The sequence below is a fragment of the Filicampus tigris genome, chromosome 4, assembly GCF_054856515.1.
Source record: "Filicampus tigris isolate MCC_2025a chromosome 4, RoL_Ftig_1.0, whole genome shotgun sequence".
Lineage (NCBI taxonomy): Eukaryota > Metazoa > Chordata > Actinopteri > Syngnathiformes > Syngnathidae > Filicampus > Filicampus tigris.
In genome coordinates, this window is record NC_141220.1 from 28,989,458 (window position 1) to 29,010,624 (window position 21,167).

The 21,167-nt window shown below is 45.1% G+C and overlaps 2 protein-coding genes and 1 long non-coding RNA gene across 8 annotated transcripts; 1 reads left to right on the forward strand and 2 right to left on the reverse strand.

The window, feature by feature from the left end:
- Window positions 1–1,037: 1,037 nt before the first annotated feature.
- LOC147149344 (zona pellucida sperm-binding protein 3-like) lies at window positions 1,038–12,371 on the reverse strand. 2 transcript variants are annotated; one of them, XM_086027439.1, is made up of 9 exons: window positions 11,916–12,371; window positions 5,266–5,556; window positions 4,386–4,504; window positions 4,035–4,138; window positions 3,785–3,962; window positions 2,710–2,827; window positions 2,516–2,598; window positions 1,274–1,383; window positions 1,038–1,141 (listed from the first exon to the last, which is right to left on the reverse strand). In XM_086027439.1, exons 1-9 carry the CDS (start codon window positions 12,024–12,026, stop codon window positions 1,077–1,079), a joined length of 1,179 nt encoding a protein of 392 aa, XP_085883565.1. In that variant the 5' UTR covers window positions 12,027–12,371; the 3' UTR covers window positions 1,038–1,076. The 2 variants fall into 2 exon arrangements, with proteins under 2 accessions (XP_085883565.1, XP_085883566.1); XM_086027440.1 differs by lacking the exon at window positions 11,916–12,371 and adding an exon at window positions 7,360–7,528 and having other exon boundaries at window positions 5,266–5,561.
- Window positions 11,903–16,306, forward strand: LOC147149345 (chemokine-like protein TAFA-5). 5 transcript variants are annotated; one of them, XM_086027445.1, is made up of 5 exons: window positions 11,903–12,519; window positions 12,603–12,720; window positions 13,239–13,388; window positions 15,413–15,540; window positions 16,079–16,306. In XM_086027445.1, exons 1-5 carry the CDS (start codon window positions 12,328–12,330, stop codon window positions 16,085–16,087), a joined length of 597 nt encoding a protein of 198 aa, XP_085883571.1. In that variant the 5' UTR covers window positions 11,903–12,327; the 3' UTR covers window positions 16,088–16,306. The 5 variants fall into 5 exon arrangements, with proteins under 5 accessions (XP_085883571.1, XP_085883572.1, XP_085883573.1 ...); XM_086027446.1 differs by having other exon boundaries at window positions 16,091–16,306; XM_086027447.1 differs by lacking the exon at window positions 15,413–15,540.
- LOC147149346 (uncharacterized) lies at window positions 14,987–21,007 on the reverse strand. Its single transcript, XR_015086404.1, has 3 exons — window positions 20,683–21,007; window positions 16,048–16,200; window positions 14,987–15,565 (listed from the first exon to the last, which is right to left on the reverse strand). It is a non-coding gene; the product is annotated as an uncharacterized LOC147149346 (long non-coding RNA).
- Between the last annotated feature and the right edge of the window lie 160 nt (window positions 21,008–21,167).

The following is a 21,167-nucleotide window of genomic DNA, read 5'->3' on the forward strand; positions in this document are numbered from 1 at the left end:
CATTACAATTTATTCATCTCTCATTTCACATTAAATAATTGGCTAAACCAAATTTAAAAAACGTAAAACATTTCCATTAAGACCAATTTATACGCGCATACATATGCAGTTCAAATATATTAAATAATGTAATTAAGTGCAACTAATAAAGACCTGTTTTGTAATTAAAATTAAAGCAACACTGTGTCATGTCAGTTTTTGTTGATTATGGCGGCGCCATGTGGACAAAAATGGTAGTGTTTTGACAGAAGTCAACCACATTTCCCATGCGGGCCAGCGCGTAGTGTCGTGAAATCCTGAGCTCTCGCTGGCCTGCAAGTTGGACTGAATTACATTTCTATTTCCAGTGGCTGTGTGGAAGATGAATAGCGATGAGGTAATGCATCTAATTTTGTTTAAACAATACTTTTGTTTCTTTGTTCGTATTGGGGCTTCTGCCGTGACACCAGTAATAGCGCGTCGACATCCGAATCGACTTCCGTCCTTTTAGTGAAAAGAGAAATTGAGTATGCCGCAAAGCAATTCAGGACATTTGTATTTCTTTTGTGTGCCAGGGTTGATCCCATCCTCCTCAAAGTTGCTTAGTGCCAGTAAAAACGATACAGACCCCCCCCCCAGGGCATGACAAAGTTATTAAGGTCGATTCCTTGCCCAGTGCTGCTTTAAGTATTGTAAATACAGACATGGCCCGTTTGTTACTTTTAAAATTCAAATGTGGCTCTTCAGCGTAAAAAGTTTGTGCACGTTATAACATTGAGCAACTTTTTTTTTTTTTTTTTTAAAGCATTTAAGAGCCAAAGTAGTAAAATCGCACCAAGCAACATTTAGTATGCCTTTATCTGTCCCTCAAATTCCCCAAATAAAAAAAGAAAATGAAAAACGTACATTAACATATTGACCATATCCAGACATATTTCGCTGAAATAGACACAGTGCTGTCATGAGAGTGCGATACTTGACTGAAACAGCAGGGGGTGCTGGTGAAGTCAAATGAATATTCTCTGGCATTTTGTGGACGCAAACAGAGTGAGGTCATGTGACTGCGACCAGAGGAATTTAATCTTGCTCATAAAAGGTCACTTGACAGGTTTTTCCTTCACTGTGATTGGTCCGACTGCAACCTCCTCTTCCCATTTCGCATCTGCAATAGTCAAGAGTCACAAAAAAAAAAAAAGACATTTAAAAAATAACACACTGTCACAAACTCCATGAGACTGATGATATTTTGCAAAAGTAGAGCCTGAGCAGCCCCCCATCTTGTCTTGATGCCAACCTGTTCTGGTGAGGTTACTCGTGTTTCCTGTCACTCCCCGCCAACTTCCTGTCCCACAGTCCGTGTCACAGCAGGAACATGCCCGATGGACCCCGCTTGCCTCCGTCCACCTGCCCACACACACAGTAACAGATCTGAATGTAAATTAATTTTTTTTAAAAACACAAATAAAATAAAAATTTGTATTTTATGCTTCCTTTTTTTAATTTTACATTTGATCATTTGAATTTCAAATATTTCAATGATTACATATACTACGGATGGACCGATTATTATATTATATTCTGCGTTTTGACGAATATCGGCATCTGCCTTTTTAAAACATCTGATGGCCGATAATAAATCCATTTAAAACTGTGTTGGAACCAAAACAAAGATATGTGAAAGTTGAATTTTCGGTCATTTTGAAATTTTGGTGAACTTCATTTACTGTCGAAAACTATATGGAGCTTTTTCTTTTTTTAACGCCAATATTTTTCTTTTTTTAAGAAAAATGAATATCGGCTTGAAATATCGGCCCGGAAAAAAACCATCTCTCTCTAACATATACTTGCATATTGTATTTTCATTCCTATGTGTACAATTTTGACACTATTTTATCATGCGTGTATGGATGCATGTGCTGTATATGTATTAATGTGTATGTAGATATTAAATAAGAATCTTATTGGTGTATTATATTTTTACATTTGTACCGTAGATATAAAAACAAAGAACATCTGAACTTTATTTGGGGTAAATCAGAGTGACTTTAAATGGTGGCAGGTGTGCGCGCCGATCTAAATTTGAACGTAATTGGCTAAATGCCAACACGGCCACATCTCAGTTTTTCACAGCGCACTTAGCAGGGCGCAGTGTGCCGCCGTCGACGAAGCCATTCATTGTGCACGTGGCGAGGGGCGGGCGCCACGGAACGGAACGTCGCTGGGCAGCATGGCAGACAGTCGTCTTGCCGCGACGACAGGATGCCTCCGAATAAAAGATGATTACCCGATTCAAGAGCGGCGGCGCCGTGACATCAGACAAACACCATTGAATGCTATTTTGGCAGACTTATTTTCATGAGGGCAAGAAAGTTTTATGCTGCAATCAAGAAAATGACAAAGGTCAGAAACTTGAGCCATTTTCATGTTTGACTGGACCCGGCTGGGGATTCAAATCATCTCAACGTGCCCTTTTTTCTGAACGGCCGTCAGTTCGGAACGCAGCACGAGGATCGGCGTCCGGCGATCGGCAACTCACCCGTCGGTGAAGGAGCAGGCCTTGTTGGTAGAATCCGCCACCGATGTCACGGCCGTGGCCTTCAAGTTGCAGGTGATGTAGATCTGAAGAAGAAGAAGCAGGAAGTATTGCCGACCCGAGCTCGCGGGGGTCATCGCGGCAACAGAGGCCGCCGCGGTCGGGTCGCAACGTCTACGGCGCGAGCGCGGTCTCACCGCGCCTCTGTCGTCCTGCTGGAACTTGAACGCCTCCACCTCAAACTGCAGCCGCTCATCCCGCGAGCGCGGAAGGAAGCGGGAGTTGGAGCCCGTCAACTGGCTGTCAAACAAGCACCTGAGCCCACCGCAAGGAGAAGAGTCGAGTAGCCAAATACAAACGCTTGGCGACTGCGATGGTAAAGTTCATCTTTGATATTGTACAGTTGCTTTTTGCATCTTCAATAATGTATCGCAACAGCTGGTTGAATGGCAGCACACAAGTGACTCCAGGCTGTCTGCTCAAGATCAAAAGGTGGAGGTGTGCGTGCAAATCCACGAGGGGAAGGAGCCATCCCCCCGCCCCCCACCCCCCCATCTGAAACCTCCCGGTTTTACCTCAAGCTCTCTTTTTTGTTGTTTTTTTAGCTTTCACCAACTTAGTTTGTCTGTGGTATGGGTATGTGTGTGTACTTTTACTACAAGCTGAGTACTAGAGATAGACCGATATGCTTTTTTCAGGGCCGATACCGATTATTAGCAGTCAAGGAGGCCGATAACCGATATCTGGAGCCGATATTCGTTTTCAGTAAAAAGGAAAATATTGGCATCACAATCGAAAGAAAAATTTACTCTTAACTTTGTTGCAACGTCTTTAAACATGTTTATTGAACAATGTTTCAGGTTTGCATAATGATTTTTTAAAACCTATTGTTTCAAGAAATGTTGGACAATGTATATTTCTGTTATAAAATTCTAACAAAAAGTTCAGTGAGCACCCGGGGTTGTCAGCATGTCTTAAAATGGATAAATGAAAACTTAAACAATAGCTCCATGTAGTTTTCTACAGTTGTTTAAATGAACATTTTAAAAAGACAGAAATGTTCAACTTTCACATACCTTTGTTTTGATTTCCACGGTTTGAAATCGATTTATTAATCGGCCAGCAGAGTTTTAAAAACATCCAACGCCGATATTTTTCAAAAAGCCAAATATCGGTGCCGATAATCGGTCCGGCCGATAATCGGTCTATCCCTACTGAGTACTTTTGCCTACTCTGCAGGAAGGTTAAAAAAATGAAATAAAACAGACGCACCCGTTGTTGCCGAGGAAGGCGTAGCGAGGGACCGTGTCGACGTTCCTGACCACAGTGGCAACGCAGTCGTCCACCGTCACCCTGAGGGCCGCGTGGTGAAACTTCTTGACCGCAACCTCAAACTTCATCATGTCGCCCAGCAGGAAGTGAGAAGACGGCCGGGCGAAGCGCCAGTCGTCTTGAGAGAGGACGACCACAAGCCAGAGCTTCACCTCAAACAAATTTCACCTTGAACCCAAAAGGCACCCACCGGTCATCAGTCTGAAGGAGAAGTGAAGGCTTTCCTCAGAAACTTGAGAGTCACTAAAAGGGATCCAGGTGGGATTCAGGAAGCTGCTGCTCACGTCATGCTTCCTAAAAAGGCAAAGTTGGAGAAAGTGGAACATCGATGCGGCTGAAGGTCACTTCAGCGGCACCTTGACGTAGGCGTCTTTGAATGACATTTGGTTGATTGTTTTCGTTGTGTTGCGAGACAGCTTCCGATATGCCGGCGCTCAAGGCAACATTGACTCGATAATTGAGTAAACTGAGGTCCCGGAATGAATTAAAAGTCCTAGGTCAAGGTAGCGCTGTACAGTACTTCAGTTCTGTAGACTGCCACCTCTGGTATTGACACTGGACGTTGACGGTGACATCTCTGGTCCGGACGATGGCCGTGTCTCCCAGAGGAGAAGGGCTGTACTGCAGCGTGAAGACGTAGACGAAGGCGTCTTCAGACATCTGAAACGGGTAACAGGTCAGTTTGCCTCATCCAGAAATCCATCCACGGTTAACCTCAGGTCTTGGTCGCAAGTGCCAAGTGTTCCCAGGTCAGCTGTGAAACTGTCTAGTCCGAGGTCTACCCTGAGGCTCTCCTTGGGGTTGGTCCAGAGTACCTTCACAGGGAGTAGCCTAGGGGGCATCCAAGATGGATGCCCAAGCCACCTTCTGGATCTTCTCCATGTGCAGGAGCCACTCGGAGAACATCCCGGACAGCTGTGCTCCTTAAACTCGACACCTTACAAAGGAAGATCCTTACCCTAAGGTTTGTGACTGTAGGTGAAGGTAGGAACTGACTGGTCGAGTGAGACAAAGGTGTCCTCAGGAATGCCATCGGAAACCGTTTGCAGGTCAGCTTCAAATCAAGAATCATTCTGGCATTTTCCCGAATACGTCCGGCTTTGGGTCACAGGGTGCAGATTGACCTGGACATTGCCAGGCCAGCTGTGAGACATAGCCGGAGGTCTGGCCCCAGGCGAATACATTTCTGGCTTTAATTAGAATTGGCATTTTGATCATTTTTGTTCCTGAAATTTCACACCAAAGTCTGATTTCCTGAAACTTTTGGGAGTAGTCGCGTATCTCAAATAGCTCCGAGGCTACTCCCTGAGGAGGTACTCCGGGCATGTCCGGGCCGACACATCATTCTCCAAAGCAACATGAGTCAAGGACTCCTCGGTATGTGTCAAGTCTTAGGACTTCGGATCCAGTAAGAAACTCACCAGCAGCCGGCTGTCGCACCCGTGCAGCTCCGACTCAAAGACCAGGACCCGGTCCTGAGCGTCTTCCCCGGTGGCGTGACAGCCTCCCAGGGTGACATCCGCAGCCTTGACAAGCTGACCGATCCCCAGCAGATCTCGCTTGACCTCCACCCGGATGGAGTTTTCCTCGCAGACGACCAGGATGCTGTCGGGCGCCTCGGGAGGCTTCAGCTCAAACTGCGGCGGGAAGCGGGGCTCCTCTTCCGCCGGGGCAGGCGGAGACCTCCAGGACAACGCTTCACGGAAGGACTGCTTCTCTTGGGCGGATGGAGGAAAAGGTTGGAGAGATAATCAGCGCTTTTTCTTGAAAGCGTGTGGTCTCCAATGAGGATTCCGTGGAATTAAGTCATGAAGTAGCTAAAAGTTAGTAAGGGGCCTTTTGGGGACCAAGACATCTTCAACCAATCAGTAGAGCAGTGGCCCCCAACCTCTTTTCTGCCACGGACCGGTTCATACAAGTCCTTACCGTTGGCGGCCCGGCCCCGTAACTATTTGCCGTTAGCGGGGGCCGAAACATTGGTTTCTTCAATAAGTCTGTTTGTTTTACTCATTTGCTAGCTTGTGCATTTGATATTAGCGTTACGCAACGGAGATGCTAGCACGGATATGCTAGCTTGTGCATTTAATGTTTGCGTTACGCGACGGACACAACTTGCCTTCCCGGGGGCGGGGTGGTTCGGGTTGCCGCGGCCCCGTCCTAAGCGGCCCGCGCGTGGCCCCGGTGGTCGACTCCCCTTAGTTGACGCCATGATGTCTGCTTCTTTTGACGGCGCACAAATTGAGACGTCATTTCCACACAAATTGACCGAATTCTGGACAGACTGAACCTTTCATTGATTATTAGGAATGTAACGATTCACCCAAGCCCCGATTCGATTCGATTTTCGGTCCCTGATTTTCGATTCGATTTTTAAAAAATTGCTACCATGCTTGTCTTTGTGCACTGGTTTGATTCTGCAGCCATCCACGAGCGCAAATCGCAACGATGTTAGGCGCAAAAGCATCATTTGATCGACACATTCAAAATGCGCTATGCGTCTGGAATGAAAAAACGTTTCAAGACATCATTTTCTAGATGAATTTAATCAACTCGATTTGCGATTAATCGAATCGATTAATCAAGGCGAAGCGATTTTTAAATAGATTTGCGATTAGTCGTTACATCCCTATTGATTATCATACCCGAAAACACCAAAAGGGCGCTTGGCAGCAACGTATTGTCCAATCAGAAGCCAGCAACAGCTCGTAAGCATTTTGGATTAAGATGTTAAAAAAAAAATTTTTTAAATTAAGAAAAACTGGATTCAAAGGTACAGAAAGACAAAACTAAATCTTGAAGTATTTCTCCTGAAAAAAAAAAATACATATATATATCTCAAACTTTTTTACATAAAAGAGCAGCCCCTTACTAATAGCTGTGATTATCATAGATAATTTTGTTTAAAAACTTTGTCCCAAAAACTTTGTACTCGATTGTTATAACATTGCTACTTTTATTAAAGAAGGATTTGTGGTTGATGAAAAAAAGATGAAGTGTATTTCAAAATACTTGCAAGTATTTAATAGTAAAATCTCATTTTCTAACCACAATACGATATAATGTACTTCACTTAGCACATGTTAAAATGAATGACACGGTAAATGCATCTATCTCGTTCTCTCATCTATCCATTTTACCATTTAAATAAAATGAAAATGAACAAACTAACCGCTTGATTAATGAGTACCAAATTTTGAAAAGAGAATACTACACCACGACTGATTTTAATGAAAACATTTGACAATGAATGCAGGAATGATTACAGGATTCTTGTTAACGTAAATGCCGCTAGCCTTGCGGAAGCCATCAAATGCAATCGCGTCTTGAAATGTCGCTAAATGAACAACGAGAAAAGCAGGGGAAGAAGTTCACCAAAGACGACGTGTTGGCTACAAAACCCGGAAAGCGTAAAAAGCTTTTCCGTGTCCGCTTGTAAATGTTTAATTTCACGTACAAAACGTCATGAAATATTAACTCCTGCTCAATTTATTAATGAGGACGTTGGAAATGTTTACCTGCTGCCTGCTGGACCTTTGGCCTCAAATTCAAGCCGTGGAAAGAGGCTAATAATGCTACTGCTAAAGCTAGACGTAAAAGTACTTTGTTAGTCGTCATGCTGATGATGTTACGCTTCAGTGTGTTTCTTTTTTTTGAGAGCGACTCAGCTGAACAGCAAGCAAAAAAAAAAAAAAAAAAAAAGCTAATATTGCTCATAGACTCCTCCCACTGGCTGATTGCACCGCTTCTCCAGGTGCGCCTCGTCCACCTGCTGACTGCCTCTCACCTGAGGGACTCGAAAACATGCTGCGTTCAAGACAACACAAAAGAGGGAAATTAAGATCTCTGACTCAGGAACGCTAAATGCTAGCAATGCTAGGTTGTCGTCAGCCATGATCTTTGTGTACTTTGCCAGTGTCATGTGACATATTTCTTGATGTAGGCTATGTACTAATAAATACTTTTCAAGTATTTTTTTTCATCCCAAAGTGAGGAATACCCCACTTTCGAGCAGTATTGAATGCACCACGAGACCAAGAATGGTCGAGAATGGTTGTCGTACGACTTCATTTTATGAGACTTTCTAAAAACATACAGTCGTCGTGGCAGAAATAAATTGAATGGAAAGACTCAAACCCTTTTTAGTCACACTTTTTCCTTCAATTCAATGGACAGTGCCTTGCTCCTTGTGCTGTGAGCGCCTTGGCCACCGGGGGGCAGTATGATACGGACGTAGCGATATATTAAACATGTAGACAGTCTCTCCTCAGTAATATTCGTAGTCCTTCACAGAGGATAAAGAATATATACGCCTGAGAGTATTGCTATACTGTACAAGTTTCGCTCAGTAGTAGTTTATGGGACTAATAAAGTTTATCTGATCTCATCTTATCTTATAACTAGTGTTGTTCCGATACCGATACTGGTATGGGGAAGTCACCCGTGATACCACATTAAAACACTGGCAGGATCTGTCAGTACTTACAAATAATGTGCCGATGCCATTTCCCGATGCTGTACTAGTAAAGAATGTTGAATGCGGCGCTTTGTAGTTTGCTCCCTGCTGCTTTTTCATGTGTGTGTGTGGGGGGGGGGGGGGGGGCACAGCGGGGGACAGGAGATATAATGTCGGCGATATGTAACTACTTCAACACAGAAACTCCAGCTAGAGCGAATGTTGCACGAGGCGGAATGCCAAAAAATGGCATTGGAACAACACTACTTGATAGTTGTTATTTGTTAGCCCGTCTGCGGGGGGGGGGGGGTGCATTGCTTGTTTGACATCCAAAGGAACAACTCCTCAAGTCTTTTGCTTTAAAAAAACAAAAATGATGCAACGTCAGCTCACCTCAGTTTAATTTAATTAATTTAACAGAATTCAAGTTTTGTTTTTTTTACACTTAGAGCAGTTAAAATCGTCATGTAAAACATCCGCACACACAGCGAAAGGATCATGCGTAGTCGCGTTAAATCTTTGAGATGACGTCATTTTTGATTTAGCAACTTCAGTTGATAAATGTTGTGAGACTCTGACCTATACAACTTTACACGCACACACGCACATTTAAAGGTCAGGTGTGCATACTCTTTATTTCCACAAACGAGATTTTTTTTTGTTTTTTTGGGGGGGGGCGTAAATGTTAAAAAATGTTTTATGCATAAGAAGACTTATTTATTTCCAACGTCATGTGTTCACTTCATGTGGATTGATGACATCACACACCTCCTCCACGGAGGGCAAAAAGTACAAAGTGTTCAGGCAAAGCAAGAAACGCATTGTGGACTCAACCGATTCGGTTGCGTCACTCACTCAAGCGGACAGACTCGGGGGGACACAGACTATTCCGTTTGCGTCGGCTCAGATGAGTCGCGTATCGCTGCGGTGACACAAGTTAAATTCAGGCAATTTGATTCCATCCCTTCACAGACACCGACTCAGATGACTGGGATGTGTCGGTTCGTTGACTGACATAAGGCTCGGATGATAACTGACTCGAGTAAGCGGAGTCGTGGAAAGAGGAGATTCCAATGTCTCGGATGTGTCGCTTTGTTGACTGGATTTCGCCCGCTCGCTGTAAACGCAGCAGACTCAGATGTCACACTTGAGTCGGTCAACTGACTCAAGTAGGCAGACTCACCATAAACACTGCAGGCTAAGATGACTCGATTGTATCGGTTCACTGATTCAAGTTCACAGACTCAGCAGAAACAAGCACTGAAGACTCAGATGATTCGGTTGGTTTAAGTCCACTGACTAAACCTTTGACCCGTGCCATTCATTTGCGTCGGTTCACTGACTCAACTTGGCAGACTCAGATGATGCAGTTGTGTCGATTGACTGACTTGAGTACGCGGCGTCGTAGTAAACAGAGAGGATTCCGACGATTTATCGGTTTATTGACTCAACTCAGCGGACTCACTGGAAACTTAGCAGACTCGGATGATACAGCTGTGTCGATTCACTGACTGAAATCAAAACCATTCGGTTGCGTCGACTCACTGAGTTGAGTTGGCTGACTCACTAGCAACACCGCAGATGAAGATGACTCGATTGTATCGGTTAACCGCCGCAAGTTTGCAGCCTCAGAAGCAGCATAGGCTCGGACGATTCGGCTCTATCAATTCACGGACTCACGGTGAACACTGACGACTCCGGTGATTTGGTGGATCAGTTCACTGACTCAACGTCAGACTCCGATAATTCGGTTGCGTCGGTTGGTTCCCCGACTTGACATGATGATGTTGATGCACCGGCCCAAGATGAGACAGGAGCCAAGGGGCGAGGAAGCGTGCGCGCGCCCGCCCCCCATCATGCTTTGCACCTCATCAACATTTCAGGTGACACTGAGCAAGTGTAAACATGATGACGCAACACAACCGCCTCAAAGATGCATCAGAGGCATCACGCCGGTTGGCGCTTCCCCCGCCCTTCTCCGGATGGGGAGGGGGGGGTGTCACCGCCCACGATGAAATATTGACCGAGTTGAATATTTAGGAGGGAAAACAGGAAGTTCCCTCGGGCACCATCAACTTGTTAGCATATGACATGAAAAACCACAGTTAGCTGTTAACAGCTAGCATGATAGCGGACTCACAAAGAAGAATCGGTTGTATGTGTTCACCGACACGTCGTCGTGGACTCCTTTGATTCAGCCGCGATGGTTCACCGATTCAAGTAAGCGGACTCACTGCAAACAGGGAGGACGCAGATGATTCGCTTAGCTGAGTCATGACCGGATTCAGCTCCAATTTATGGGTGGTGTCGGTTCGCTGACTCGATTCAACCGACTCCCTAGAAACACAGCAAAGTCCGATGATTTGGTCAACCGATTGATCACCCGATTCCCCGTATGCACCACAGAAGAATTGGTTGTATCGATTCACCGACTTGAGTTTGCCGGAAACACAGAAGACTCAGATGTTTTGGTTTTAACTGACTCGTTACCCGATGCACTATGAACACCTCAAACAAATCGTGTGACTCTATCGGTTCACTGACTCCAGTTAGCGGACTCAAAGGAAACACTGCAGACTCTGAAAATTCGATTGGGTCAGTCATCAATTGGACTTCCAAGAAATTGAGCTTTTCCGACTCAAGTTAGCGATCTCACCCAAATCTCAAAATGAAAAATAAATGCACAAACTGCTACTATAATTTCCCTTTTTCCATGTTTTGTCTGTTTCTCGTCAAGAGCGCACGCTGCTGATTGCACAAATCGATTCCCGCCGGCCAAACTTTCTGAAAGGATTCAGCCTTGTATATGAATGGACAAAGAGATCTCCCGAAAGGGGCCCGGTTTTCCCCTAAAGGTCCCGCCGCTCCCGCGAGACGTCGGGGAATTGTCCCGCCGTGACAAAAAGCCTTGCGGAACGTTCAAGTGTCACACAAAGACTTCCGCGTCATTGTTTGTGACATTTCTCTAGAATCCTCCGGAGGGTTCTTCACTTCTAGTCTCTGCCACAAGCTAATTATTAGCATAGAGCTAATTAGTCAAGCGAATCAATGGGCTTCATTCATCTAAATGTTTCTCAAATGTGTTCTTTCGAAAGTTCTTAGTCTCCCAAAATTGACATTTGGCTCATTAGCTGAGCTGGCTAATGGACTCAAGTTAGCAGGCTCGTATTAGCATTTTGGCTAAAGTGTTAAAGACAACATAGCACTACTCTGCGACAATTCATTGATGATCAAACTGATTAAACTGATTAAACATTTGCGGACCTTGTTGAAATAGATACATCTCTCTCTCCCATTCATTTAAATGGAGAAAGATGATTTGCAATAGGAACGTGGGATATTAAAGTTTAAGTTGTTGTTAGGGTTAGTGTTCAACCATCCTTTGTCTTGATTTTTTGATTTTTCAAATGTGTTTAAATTGTCGCCAATATGTTAGAGCGCTCCTGTCATATTAGTTTGCACAGATATAAACGGAGGGGGGGGGGAAAGTAAGCCTCAAACGAGGTTTTGTGACTTCTGAAATGCAAAGCTCACGCATGCGCACGCGGTCGCCCCCATTTGTTCGCTTTACGCACCGCTGTGACGTCACAGAGACGAGAGTGAAAGTGAGCTTTCTACCTTCTTCTTCCTTCGTCGCCTCATCTTGTCCAGTGAGTCAAGCAGCTCCGTCCGGCCTACGTCTCCCTCTCTTCCACCGACTCCTTCGTCCCGAGCCGGGCCGGGCAACATGTCCGCTTCGCCCGGAGCTCCGTTCCGGTGACCCGGTGACCCGGTGACCCGGCGACCCGGCGACCCGGCGACCAGGCGACCCGGCGACCCGGCGACCAGGCGACCAGGCGACGGCTCCTCGGTCAGTCCAGCTGGGATCTGTCATTGCATCGCTGTATGCTCGAAGCGGACACGTGTTCGTGCGTGGGATCGTGACTTCAAAAGTGGATTTTGTCACGTGCGCGTGGCATGCCGTCCCTCCGACGGAGCCGACCAGGACCGGGGGCCGCCGCCGCCTAGCTCGGTCCACTTTGGGGCTGCCATGCAGCTCCTGCGGCTGCTGCTGCCCGTGAGCGCCGCCGGGCTCTGCTGGTTCCTCGTGTGCGCGCTCCACAGGCACGCCCTCCTCCAAGGTGCGTGTCGCTCGCGCGCGCGCGCACGCACGCGGGCATACCTACGTGCCGACAGGTACCCCGTCGTCCCTGAGTTTGGAGTGAGACGTTTACATGCACTGGTAACCTTGACGTATCAATTTTAGTGACGAGTAAACAAAAAACAAACTCAACTTGTATGTTTTTCGAACCATTTTTCCACCAGTTGATTCTGAGGGTGCGTGTGCAAAGTGAGGCCGCGGCGTGGTCAATTTTGCATAAATTGCGCAACCGTGGTGCATTTGCTTCATCTTTCCAACTTGAGAGCAAGCATCAGAGACCGCGTGGGTTAATTGGCTCCCACGTGACATAGTGGAGCGTCATCTTCCTAAGTGAGTGCGATGAGAGGCGGGACAAGGACGTTTCTCTGTCTTCTATTTTGTGTTCAAGTGTCGGGCACGAAGTGAGAAGCGTGCGACTGAAGAAGAAATCCACTCAAGGTTGTTCTTGATTTTTCCATCAGCTCCACTTCACGAGTCCCTGCACGCACACGCACACGCACGCGCACACTCTGCCAGCGGAGCAGTGAGCGTGTGCATCCCTTCTGACTCCGTCTGCTTCAAACAGTTAGGAATGAGCCCTGCACGAAGTCTGCCTAGCAACAAGTGACCACGAGAGCGTGGAAAAACCGGGTGATCAATATTGATTGTTGTGGCTACTTCGTTTGGAAGTTTTTATCATGAATCACAAATTACTCGTGGAAAGGGGGAAAAAAAAAAAAAAAAAGGTGGAAAATGGCAAATCCAATCTCGGCAATCAAAAAGCCGATTTTCTTTGAAGGTGCGTCTTGTGTGTGGCGCAGGTGAGCCGCCGACGGGCATCTGCGAGGTGCTGACGCTGGAGCGCCACGGCGGCCGTCCCGGACCGAGCGTGGCCCGGCAGACGGCGCGCTGCGCTTGCGTCGCGGGACAAATGGCCGGCGCCACCCGAGCCCGGCCCGCCTGCGTCCGCGGTGAGAGCGTTACGCCTTCCTCACCGATGCTGTGCATGCTTTTCACACACAATAGCAAAGCTGCAAAAGGCCAACGCCGTACTTTCTAGTTTCGACTAGTCCCGCAGGGTTCTGTCCTAGGTCCATTTACTCATCCATTTCATTGCCTTTATTCTTTCATTGTTGATTTGAGTTTGTTGGTCAGTCAGTCAGTTAGTGAAGATGTTTGCTATGTAGCGAACTAGGTAGGTGTGTAGTAAATAGACTAATGGGTAGTTAGAAGGCTGTGCATCTCTTCACAAAAGACGATTCCGACTCAATACAATTCACGGATGTAACGATTTTAAAATTGAAGGTTGAATTCAAGTTTGAAGAAGTTTGAATTCAAGGCAAACCGTCCAAGTTGATTAAATTCAAAGAAACAACACATCATCAGCAACATCAAACCGATTTCTAGCTGGTGCGCAACTCTCATAAAAGACAATGCGATACGATACGTACCTCCATACACGGGGTGCGATCCGATTCAAGGACGCAACAATTTTAAAATGTAACACTCCGATTCGGTTGGTCAAATCCAAGCCGATTTTCCGATTCAAATCGGGTTTTGGCACACCCCTTGTAGTTAGCTAATCAAACAGTTCCTTTGTTTGTTAGGCTTCTGGTGGTTAAGGGGCGGTTAGGTAGGCAGGCTGTTGGGTAGTTAACTTGGTTGTCTGTTGGTTAATTAAACTTCTGTGTAGTCAATTAATTAGGTGTTAAGTTTATTAGTTGGGTGGTTGGTTAATTAGGGACTTAGCATGTTTGTTAGGCTGTTGGATGGTGCTGAATTTACTCCATTTTGTCGCGGTTGCCAAAATCAAATCGTCCGGATCCGCGTGATTTTACATTGTGCAACCACTTCACAAAATAAAATAGAGGAAATTAAAGCAACATTTTTTCAGTGTAGTTAGTTTATCATTTAGGTTATTGGTAGGTAGTTAGTTTACTGGTAACGTTGGTAGCTGAGCTTTTGGTTACTTAAAGCGGAAGTCAACCCAAACATAATTTTTTCAAGAATATGTTCCCAGCAGGCCCACTAGTTGAGACACGGCAAATATTATTGCGTTTGTGGAATATAAGTTAAGCAGCGAAATGCACTCGTTTTTCGCCATCTCTGGAGGCGGCCATTTTGTCTTGTGTCAACTGAAAATGACATCACAACTGCTCCCAACGACCAATCACTGCTGACCTGTTTACTGAATCTGAGCCGTGATTGGTCGTTGGGAGCAGTTGTGATGTCATTTCCAGGCGACAGAAGTGACAAAATGGCCGCCCCCGGAGATGGCTAAAAACGAGTGCATTAACACTTATTCCATAATGCCCCGTTTCAACTAGTGGGCTTGCATAGAACATATTCATGAAAAAATATGTTTGCCTTGACTTCTGCTTTAAGCTTGAGTGGGAGCGCTTGAGTCGGCCATTTTGAGCTTGAAGACACTTTTTTTTTTTTAGGCATGCAGCACCGATGTTTGTTGTTCACGTGTAGACGTCACGTGACAACATTTGTGTTGCTCATGCCAGCTGCAGGATGATCAAATGTTGCGAAACAAAAACATCTTTGACCTTTTCCACAGCACTTCGTTGGTATTTATGTCACGTTAGCTTTATTCTGCTAACCGACAACAACATAAACGTCCTTAAAAAAATATTTTAGTCCGCATTTCTTTTCACTTCCTATAACACTTATGTCCATATTTTCACCACTTTTTACTTTTTACTTCCCGTGTATGTCACAACACTTTTGTCCAGTCCACATTTTCACTTCCTGTATGTGTCCCAATATTTTGTCTAAACGCCCCATATTCAATCCTTGCAGGCGCCCCAATGCTTTTGATCACAATTTCTTCACTTTTCACTTCCTGTAGCCGAGGCATCAGTTAGCCTAAATTAGCATTCGCATACAAGCGTACCTAGTGAGCTTGTGCACGGTCACTTTAAGGTTAGATCATCTAGATAAGAGCTAATGATGTCAACAACGCGTTTGCCCCTCCCTGTCCGGTCAGCTGACATCGTTCGGAGTCGTCAGTGGTGCGAGATGAGTCCGTGTTTGGACGGCGAGGGCTGCCAACTGCTCGTCAATCAGTCAGGCTGGACCTGCGCGCAACCGGGGGGGCGAGTCAAGACCACCACGGTGAGGACACTGAGGTCAACCTCGGCTGCAGAAATGAAAGACATAGAACCTGACTTTTTATTTGATTTTCATCAAAGAAAGCCATCAAATTGATATGGTGTCTCACAGGGTTCTGTCATGGGTCCATTGCATGTTTGCAAGCTCTTCATTTGATTTACAAAATAAAGAAAAAATGAATTGGTTGTATTCATAAATGAAAGACATAAAATGGACAAGTAGTCCCGCGGGGTTCTGTCATAGATGCATATATTTTTTATTGTCCTCGTTTTAATTTTGGCTTCATATATAAAAAGCCGTAACATCTTTTTATTTAGTCTTCGTGTTTACTTCTTTACAAAAAGCTGCCTTTATTTTTATTTTATCCTCATAAATGAAAGCCATAAAAATCAGCAGGTAGTCCCACAAGGCTCAGTCATAGGGCCGGTCCATTTTTGTCCACAAACAATGTCCTTTTTAGGGCTAACAACAGCAGCACCATTTTCTTCAACCTCCCCCACTTCTAATCACCTGTCGACCATGGACTGGTCCTGTCCGGCAGGTCTCCTGACAGTGGTGACGACGGGACGGCAAACTCGCATCATGGATCTCTAGAGCTCCGCCCAAACATCGGCCGCCATCCGAAGCGGCGAAAGCAAGTCGTCATGTCGGACTCAAATTTGCCTTTCGGGAGAAAATTTGTTTTTTTGTCAAAGATAGAGACATCAAATCTATGAGAACGTGTTGTGATATTGTACCTGGACAGTGCGGAATAAAACATGTCAACAACTTTGAAGGACTATTCATCATTATTCTGATGATTTCCGCACATCATAAGGTTGATGGCTCCGCAGCACAAATGGGTGAAAAAGATCCTTTGTTTGACAAGTCCAAAAAAGAATCATGACAAGAGCCGCACAACAAATGGGGATGAAAATGGAGCGGCCATGAAAAATGCAGCGGTTAGCTTGAAAGCGCTTGTGGATGCGGTGTGTAGCATTAGCATGATCTACGCAAAGGTGCACTTCATCACAGACTTGCACGCTTGTCACTACGCGCACACACAAAAAAACAACAACTCAGTTTTCCATTAAGCTGAAGGATGCTGCATGCATTGTAGCATGCGTGCGTGCGTGGGTGAGTGCGTGCGTGTGGAGAGAATCAACATAAACATGCATCATATCCCGCAGACATGGCTGAGCTTCAACTCAATTATTCAAATTCAATTATAAATAAAAATGATACAAAAATAAATACATAAATACAATTCATTATTCAAAAATTCCTCCAAAAATATGCACATTCAAGACCAAGATCAAGACCGCCAAAAGCTGCTCATTCTAAAAAAAAATTACAAAAAAACCCAAACAGGACAGATGATGTTAAAACCCTTTAAAATTGTGCATGTTAAGGTAATTCACCAAAGAGCTGCCCTCCAACAAAACAAGACCACTGTAAACCTACCTCAAAAGTTGCGCAGGTTCAACCAACCCCGCCCCCCATAAATGACACAAAAGTATAGCATCTTCAGAAAAGGCCTCAAAAGTTGTGCACATTCAAATAAGACGAGCACAAATCCCCCAAAGTTGCGCAGGCCGATCGGGCGCGACTGTCAAATCTTGCAGAGTTGTTGGATCAAGGTTGGAGTGAAAAACTCGATCGACTAGCCAGGTAGGAGCTAGCCGAGCACTTTCTGCAGCTCTTAAATCATCTTAACCACTTGAATGCATTTGAAACTTTTCCGAAACAGCCTTTTAGCGGCTGAGAAACAAATCCACTCCAGGCTGAAGGCGCCGCACGCCCCAAGCAGACCGCGACTTGCTCGGGGCTCAGCTAACCACCAATCACGGCTGACCTCTTTTCGGAATCTCAGCCGTGATTGGTCGTTGTCAGCAGTCGTGTGAGAAAATGGCCGCTCCCAGAGATGGCTAAAAAGGGCTGGATTAACTTTTATTCCACAAACGCAATATTCATCAGAATGCCCTGTTTCAACTCGTGGGATTGCCTAGAACATATTCTTGAAAAAAAAAAAAAAAAGGTTTGGGTTGACTTCCCCTTTAAGTGTTGTTTTTGAAACTATGTGAAGCACACAGATTTATTTACCTAGTATATGAAACGTGCGATAGAAATACAGCTGCCTTGCCTTGCCTTGCCCGAAGATGAAATCAGAGAAAGTTGGACGGTCGCATTTAAGTCGACAAAGTGTCGTGACGTGAGCCTCGCTGGGTGCCGTCTTTGTCCTAGAAAATCAAAGTTCCATGATCAAGTAAAGAATTTTGGCGTCGCAGACGACAAGCGAAAAGTTTGTCAGATCGGCGCGAAAAGAAGCCGGCCCCAAAAAAAAAATACAAAAAAAAAAAAAAAACTTGAAAAGTCGTCAGGTGACGAAGCCAAAGTCACGTGTCGCTTTCATCGAGTCACCTCGTTATTCCTCCGGAGGTCCAATTAGCTCGGCGATGGCGACAAATCAAGCCAACGGCCGGACCGGCGCCATCAACGCTTTGGCGGCGTGTACAAAAAAAAAAAAAAAAGAACACTAAAAATAAAACGTTTCAAGCTAATGTTGCGGCCAAACCAAACTGGGAAAAAGTTTGAAAGTTTTAATTGTTACGGCGGACGCACGTGAGCGAGCGCGGACATTGTTTGACGTGGCGCCACAACACAGCCACTTCCCCCCCCCCACCCCCCACCCCCCCCCGCAAGCCGCTGAACACACTTCTGTTGATTTGGAGTTTGTTTGTTTGTTTTTTTTACACGGGCGGCCACGCAGCGAACATATGGAGACTCCACGCCGAACAAGCGTTCCGTTGGCTAGTTTGACTCGCGTAGGTCATCCAAGTTGTTTTCCCGCCGCACAAGCTGCTCTTACACTTAACAAACGGCAACTCTTACGCGGAAACGACTCAAAACCTAAACGAGCCGAAATCAACAACAACAAAACGGGACAATCTTAGCAAAATTCCGCTTGAGCTGACTTCTTTGGACCAAAAGTGGAATGGATGACGTTGTTCACTTTTACACTGCTTAGAAAAGGCGTGTTGGAAAAGTTTGGTGCAAAAAAGTAAGGCGTCAAAGTCAGGGGTAGGATTTCAAGTTTGGGCTAAGTGAGGTTTCCAAGTACTCCATCCCACGGTTATCCGATCGCGTTCTACTTTGTGCGGCCTCTACGTCAGTCGACGCTCGGGGGCCACCGTCCTGCCTGTTTTGCATGTCTCCTTCCTTCCTTGTCTCTATGTCTCCTTCCTTGATGCATTCGCAGCTAATGGCGGGAGCGGGACCCCGTCGGTTAGCTGCGGACGCTAAGGCTAACTCGCTCGTGGATGGAGGAAGAAAAAAAGTTAAAAAGTAAAAAGTGTTGGAATTGTGTGTTTGTCGAGAAAGAAGCACCGAGGCAGTCTGGAATACTCAAAGAGACATTTGAAATCATTAGCAGCAACGAGAACAACAATTGGGATGTGAAGAGGAGACGCGATGTCGCAGCGCAGCTAACTGACGGGCCTACTTGGCGGCCATGTTGGGAGGGGCGACACTTCATTCAAAGGCAACGCATGGACATCTGTCGTTCGTTTACACAAGCAGCTACCAAACATGACAATAGCACGTGTTTAGGCTTCGTTCTTGTCTGCATATTAGAGGTGTCAAAATTCGTCGACAACTATTTTGATCATCGAGTAATCGTTTAGAGTCATTGGTGAACTTGAAATGGTCCAAATTCTCTGATTTTGGCCTCTCAACAGTAATTGTTCTCTGATTTCTGCTGTCCTTGATGAAAGCAGACTGGTTATCTTTTGGATTGACTCACAACAAGAAATGCGCAAACATCAGCTTTTACTGCGGGAAACAAAGACGGAACCAATTTCGTAAAGGTTGCTGAGTACAACAGCAATCCCTCTCATGTGATATTGCTTAAGTGTTGTTTAGTTGTTTTTTTAATTGGCGAACAATACCAAATGAATAATATTTGGTTAATACGCAGCGGTTGTAAATAACGGTTTTCTAACACATTTTAATGCAAAATAAAATTTTATCCGATGATCGATGGAATAATTGATCAAGTAATTGATTCTAAAAGTAGTTGATACCGACAGCTGTAACACATATATCATATTAGTATAAGTAAATGACATACGTAGGGGCTGGGCGATATAGCAAAAAAGAAATAAATAAATATAACACATTTGTTTCATACCATACAGTCTTGATTATGATCACTTTTTTTTCATATCGTTTTTAAACTGCCATTTTCAAAGCATCTGTACTGAAAATGAAAACTAGACTAGTCAACATATGACATACTGTAAATGATCAAAATAAACAGACAAATTCGACAACTATTACAACATTTCTTTTACCCAGCATAGCCAAATTTAAATGCGGTGGCAATTATGTACAGCAGGGCTGCCCGTGCAGGTCCAGTCCTTGAGAGCCCCCATCCAGCCCGTTTGCGATGTTTCCCTCCTCCACCACACCTGACTCAAATGATCAGGATGCCCACCAGGCTTCTGCAAACCTTGCTGATGAGCTGATCATTTGAATCAGTCATGTTGGAGGAGGGAAACATCGAAAACAGGCTGGATGGGGGCTCTCGTCTCGAGGCGGGACTTGGCCACCCCTGGTGTAAACTATTGTGAAGTGATATGAAAATGTCAGATGACATTCATTTGTGTGGTTTTCCGAACGAGCAGAAAGCGACGAAAATGACGTTGACAGCCCTCACACAAGTTGGGCGCTCAAGTCGCACGGTACGCCAAAAGAATGCAAAGGGAGCTCCGTGATGACGACGTTCTTGGGGAAGATTCAGAGTTGAGGAAGGGACTTGAGCACCCCCCCCCTCCCCCGCTATTACCACCTCCACCTTGTCAAAGAGACATTCGGCCACAAAAGAAAGTGCATTTCATTCGTTTTTCTTACTTTTATTCCTGCTAACTTTTCTAACTTTTCTAACGTTCCTCATATTTTGGCACTCTCATGGGGCTAATTCAGTATGTTGTAGGGGTGGGAGCTGTGCATCGACTGGATTGTTATGGTAACTAACTCAAATACACCGTAAGGCCAATTTGTGGGGGAGGGCATCTCTTTTTGATACAGCAGTTCATCAACATTTGTCCTGTTTGCAAAATGAATTCGCCAGTCCACCTCGACAAGGATTTGATGTAACACTCTTACCTGAACCTGGCTCTCGTTTGCTGAAAAAAAACATCTTATTTCCATGAGGATACCCTCTCATTCTGCGCGCACATGCACAGTTTGCCGCTCAAAAACAGGTGAGGTGGATGTTTATTCATGAGTATGCTGTTCAATTAGCTAATGCTAATCAGCAGTTTAACAGCACAGTCACGTTCATCTCCAGAGACGTTCAAGGAAGCACCAAAATATCTTCGGCGACGAGTCAGACGGAACGAATTTAGTGGAACAAATAGAGTAAACATGGATTTTGTCGCAAAAGTGAACAATACAACGATAGAACACTCACAGGAAATAACTTTTGACATTGTGAATATACTGTTACAAATCATGTTTTGGCATCCACGTAGTGTTTTTTTTGTATTGTCTTCAACTCGACAATTAGTAGCTTGACCACCACCGCCCCCCGGTGGCCCAAAAATAAATGCATACAAATGCATTTTATTTCTTTATTTTTAAAATGGAAC

Excerpts from the sequence above, each read along its gene's own strand:
- LOC147149344 (XM_086027439.1), bottom strand. The coding sequence starts at position 12,026 with ATGTTGCCCGGCCCGGCTCGGGACGAAGGAGTCGGTGGAAGAGAGGGA. Across the intron at positions 3,963-4,034 it reads CTCCTTCAGACTGATGACCG|ACGACTGGCGCTTCGCCCGG; the intron begins GTGGGTGCCTTT and ends TCCTCTCTCAAG. Across the intron at positions 1,142-1,273 it reads GAGTAACCTCACCAGAACAG|ATGCGAAATGGGAAGAGGAG; the intron begins GTTGGCATCAAG and ends TGACTATTGCAG.
- LOC147149345 (XM_086027444.1), top strand. The coding sequence starts at position 12,328 with ATGCAGCTCCTGCGGCTGCTGCTGCCCGTGAGCGCCGCCGGGCTCTGC. Across the intron at positions 12,520-12,602 it reads TGAGACGTTTACATGCACTG|TTGATTCTGAGGGTGCGTGT; the intron begins GTAACCTTGACG and ends TTTTTCCACCAG. Across the intron at positions 12,721-13,238 it reads GAGCAAGCATCAGAGACCGC|GTGAGCCGCCGACGGGCATC; the intron begins GTGGGTTAATTG and ends TGTGTGGCGCAG.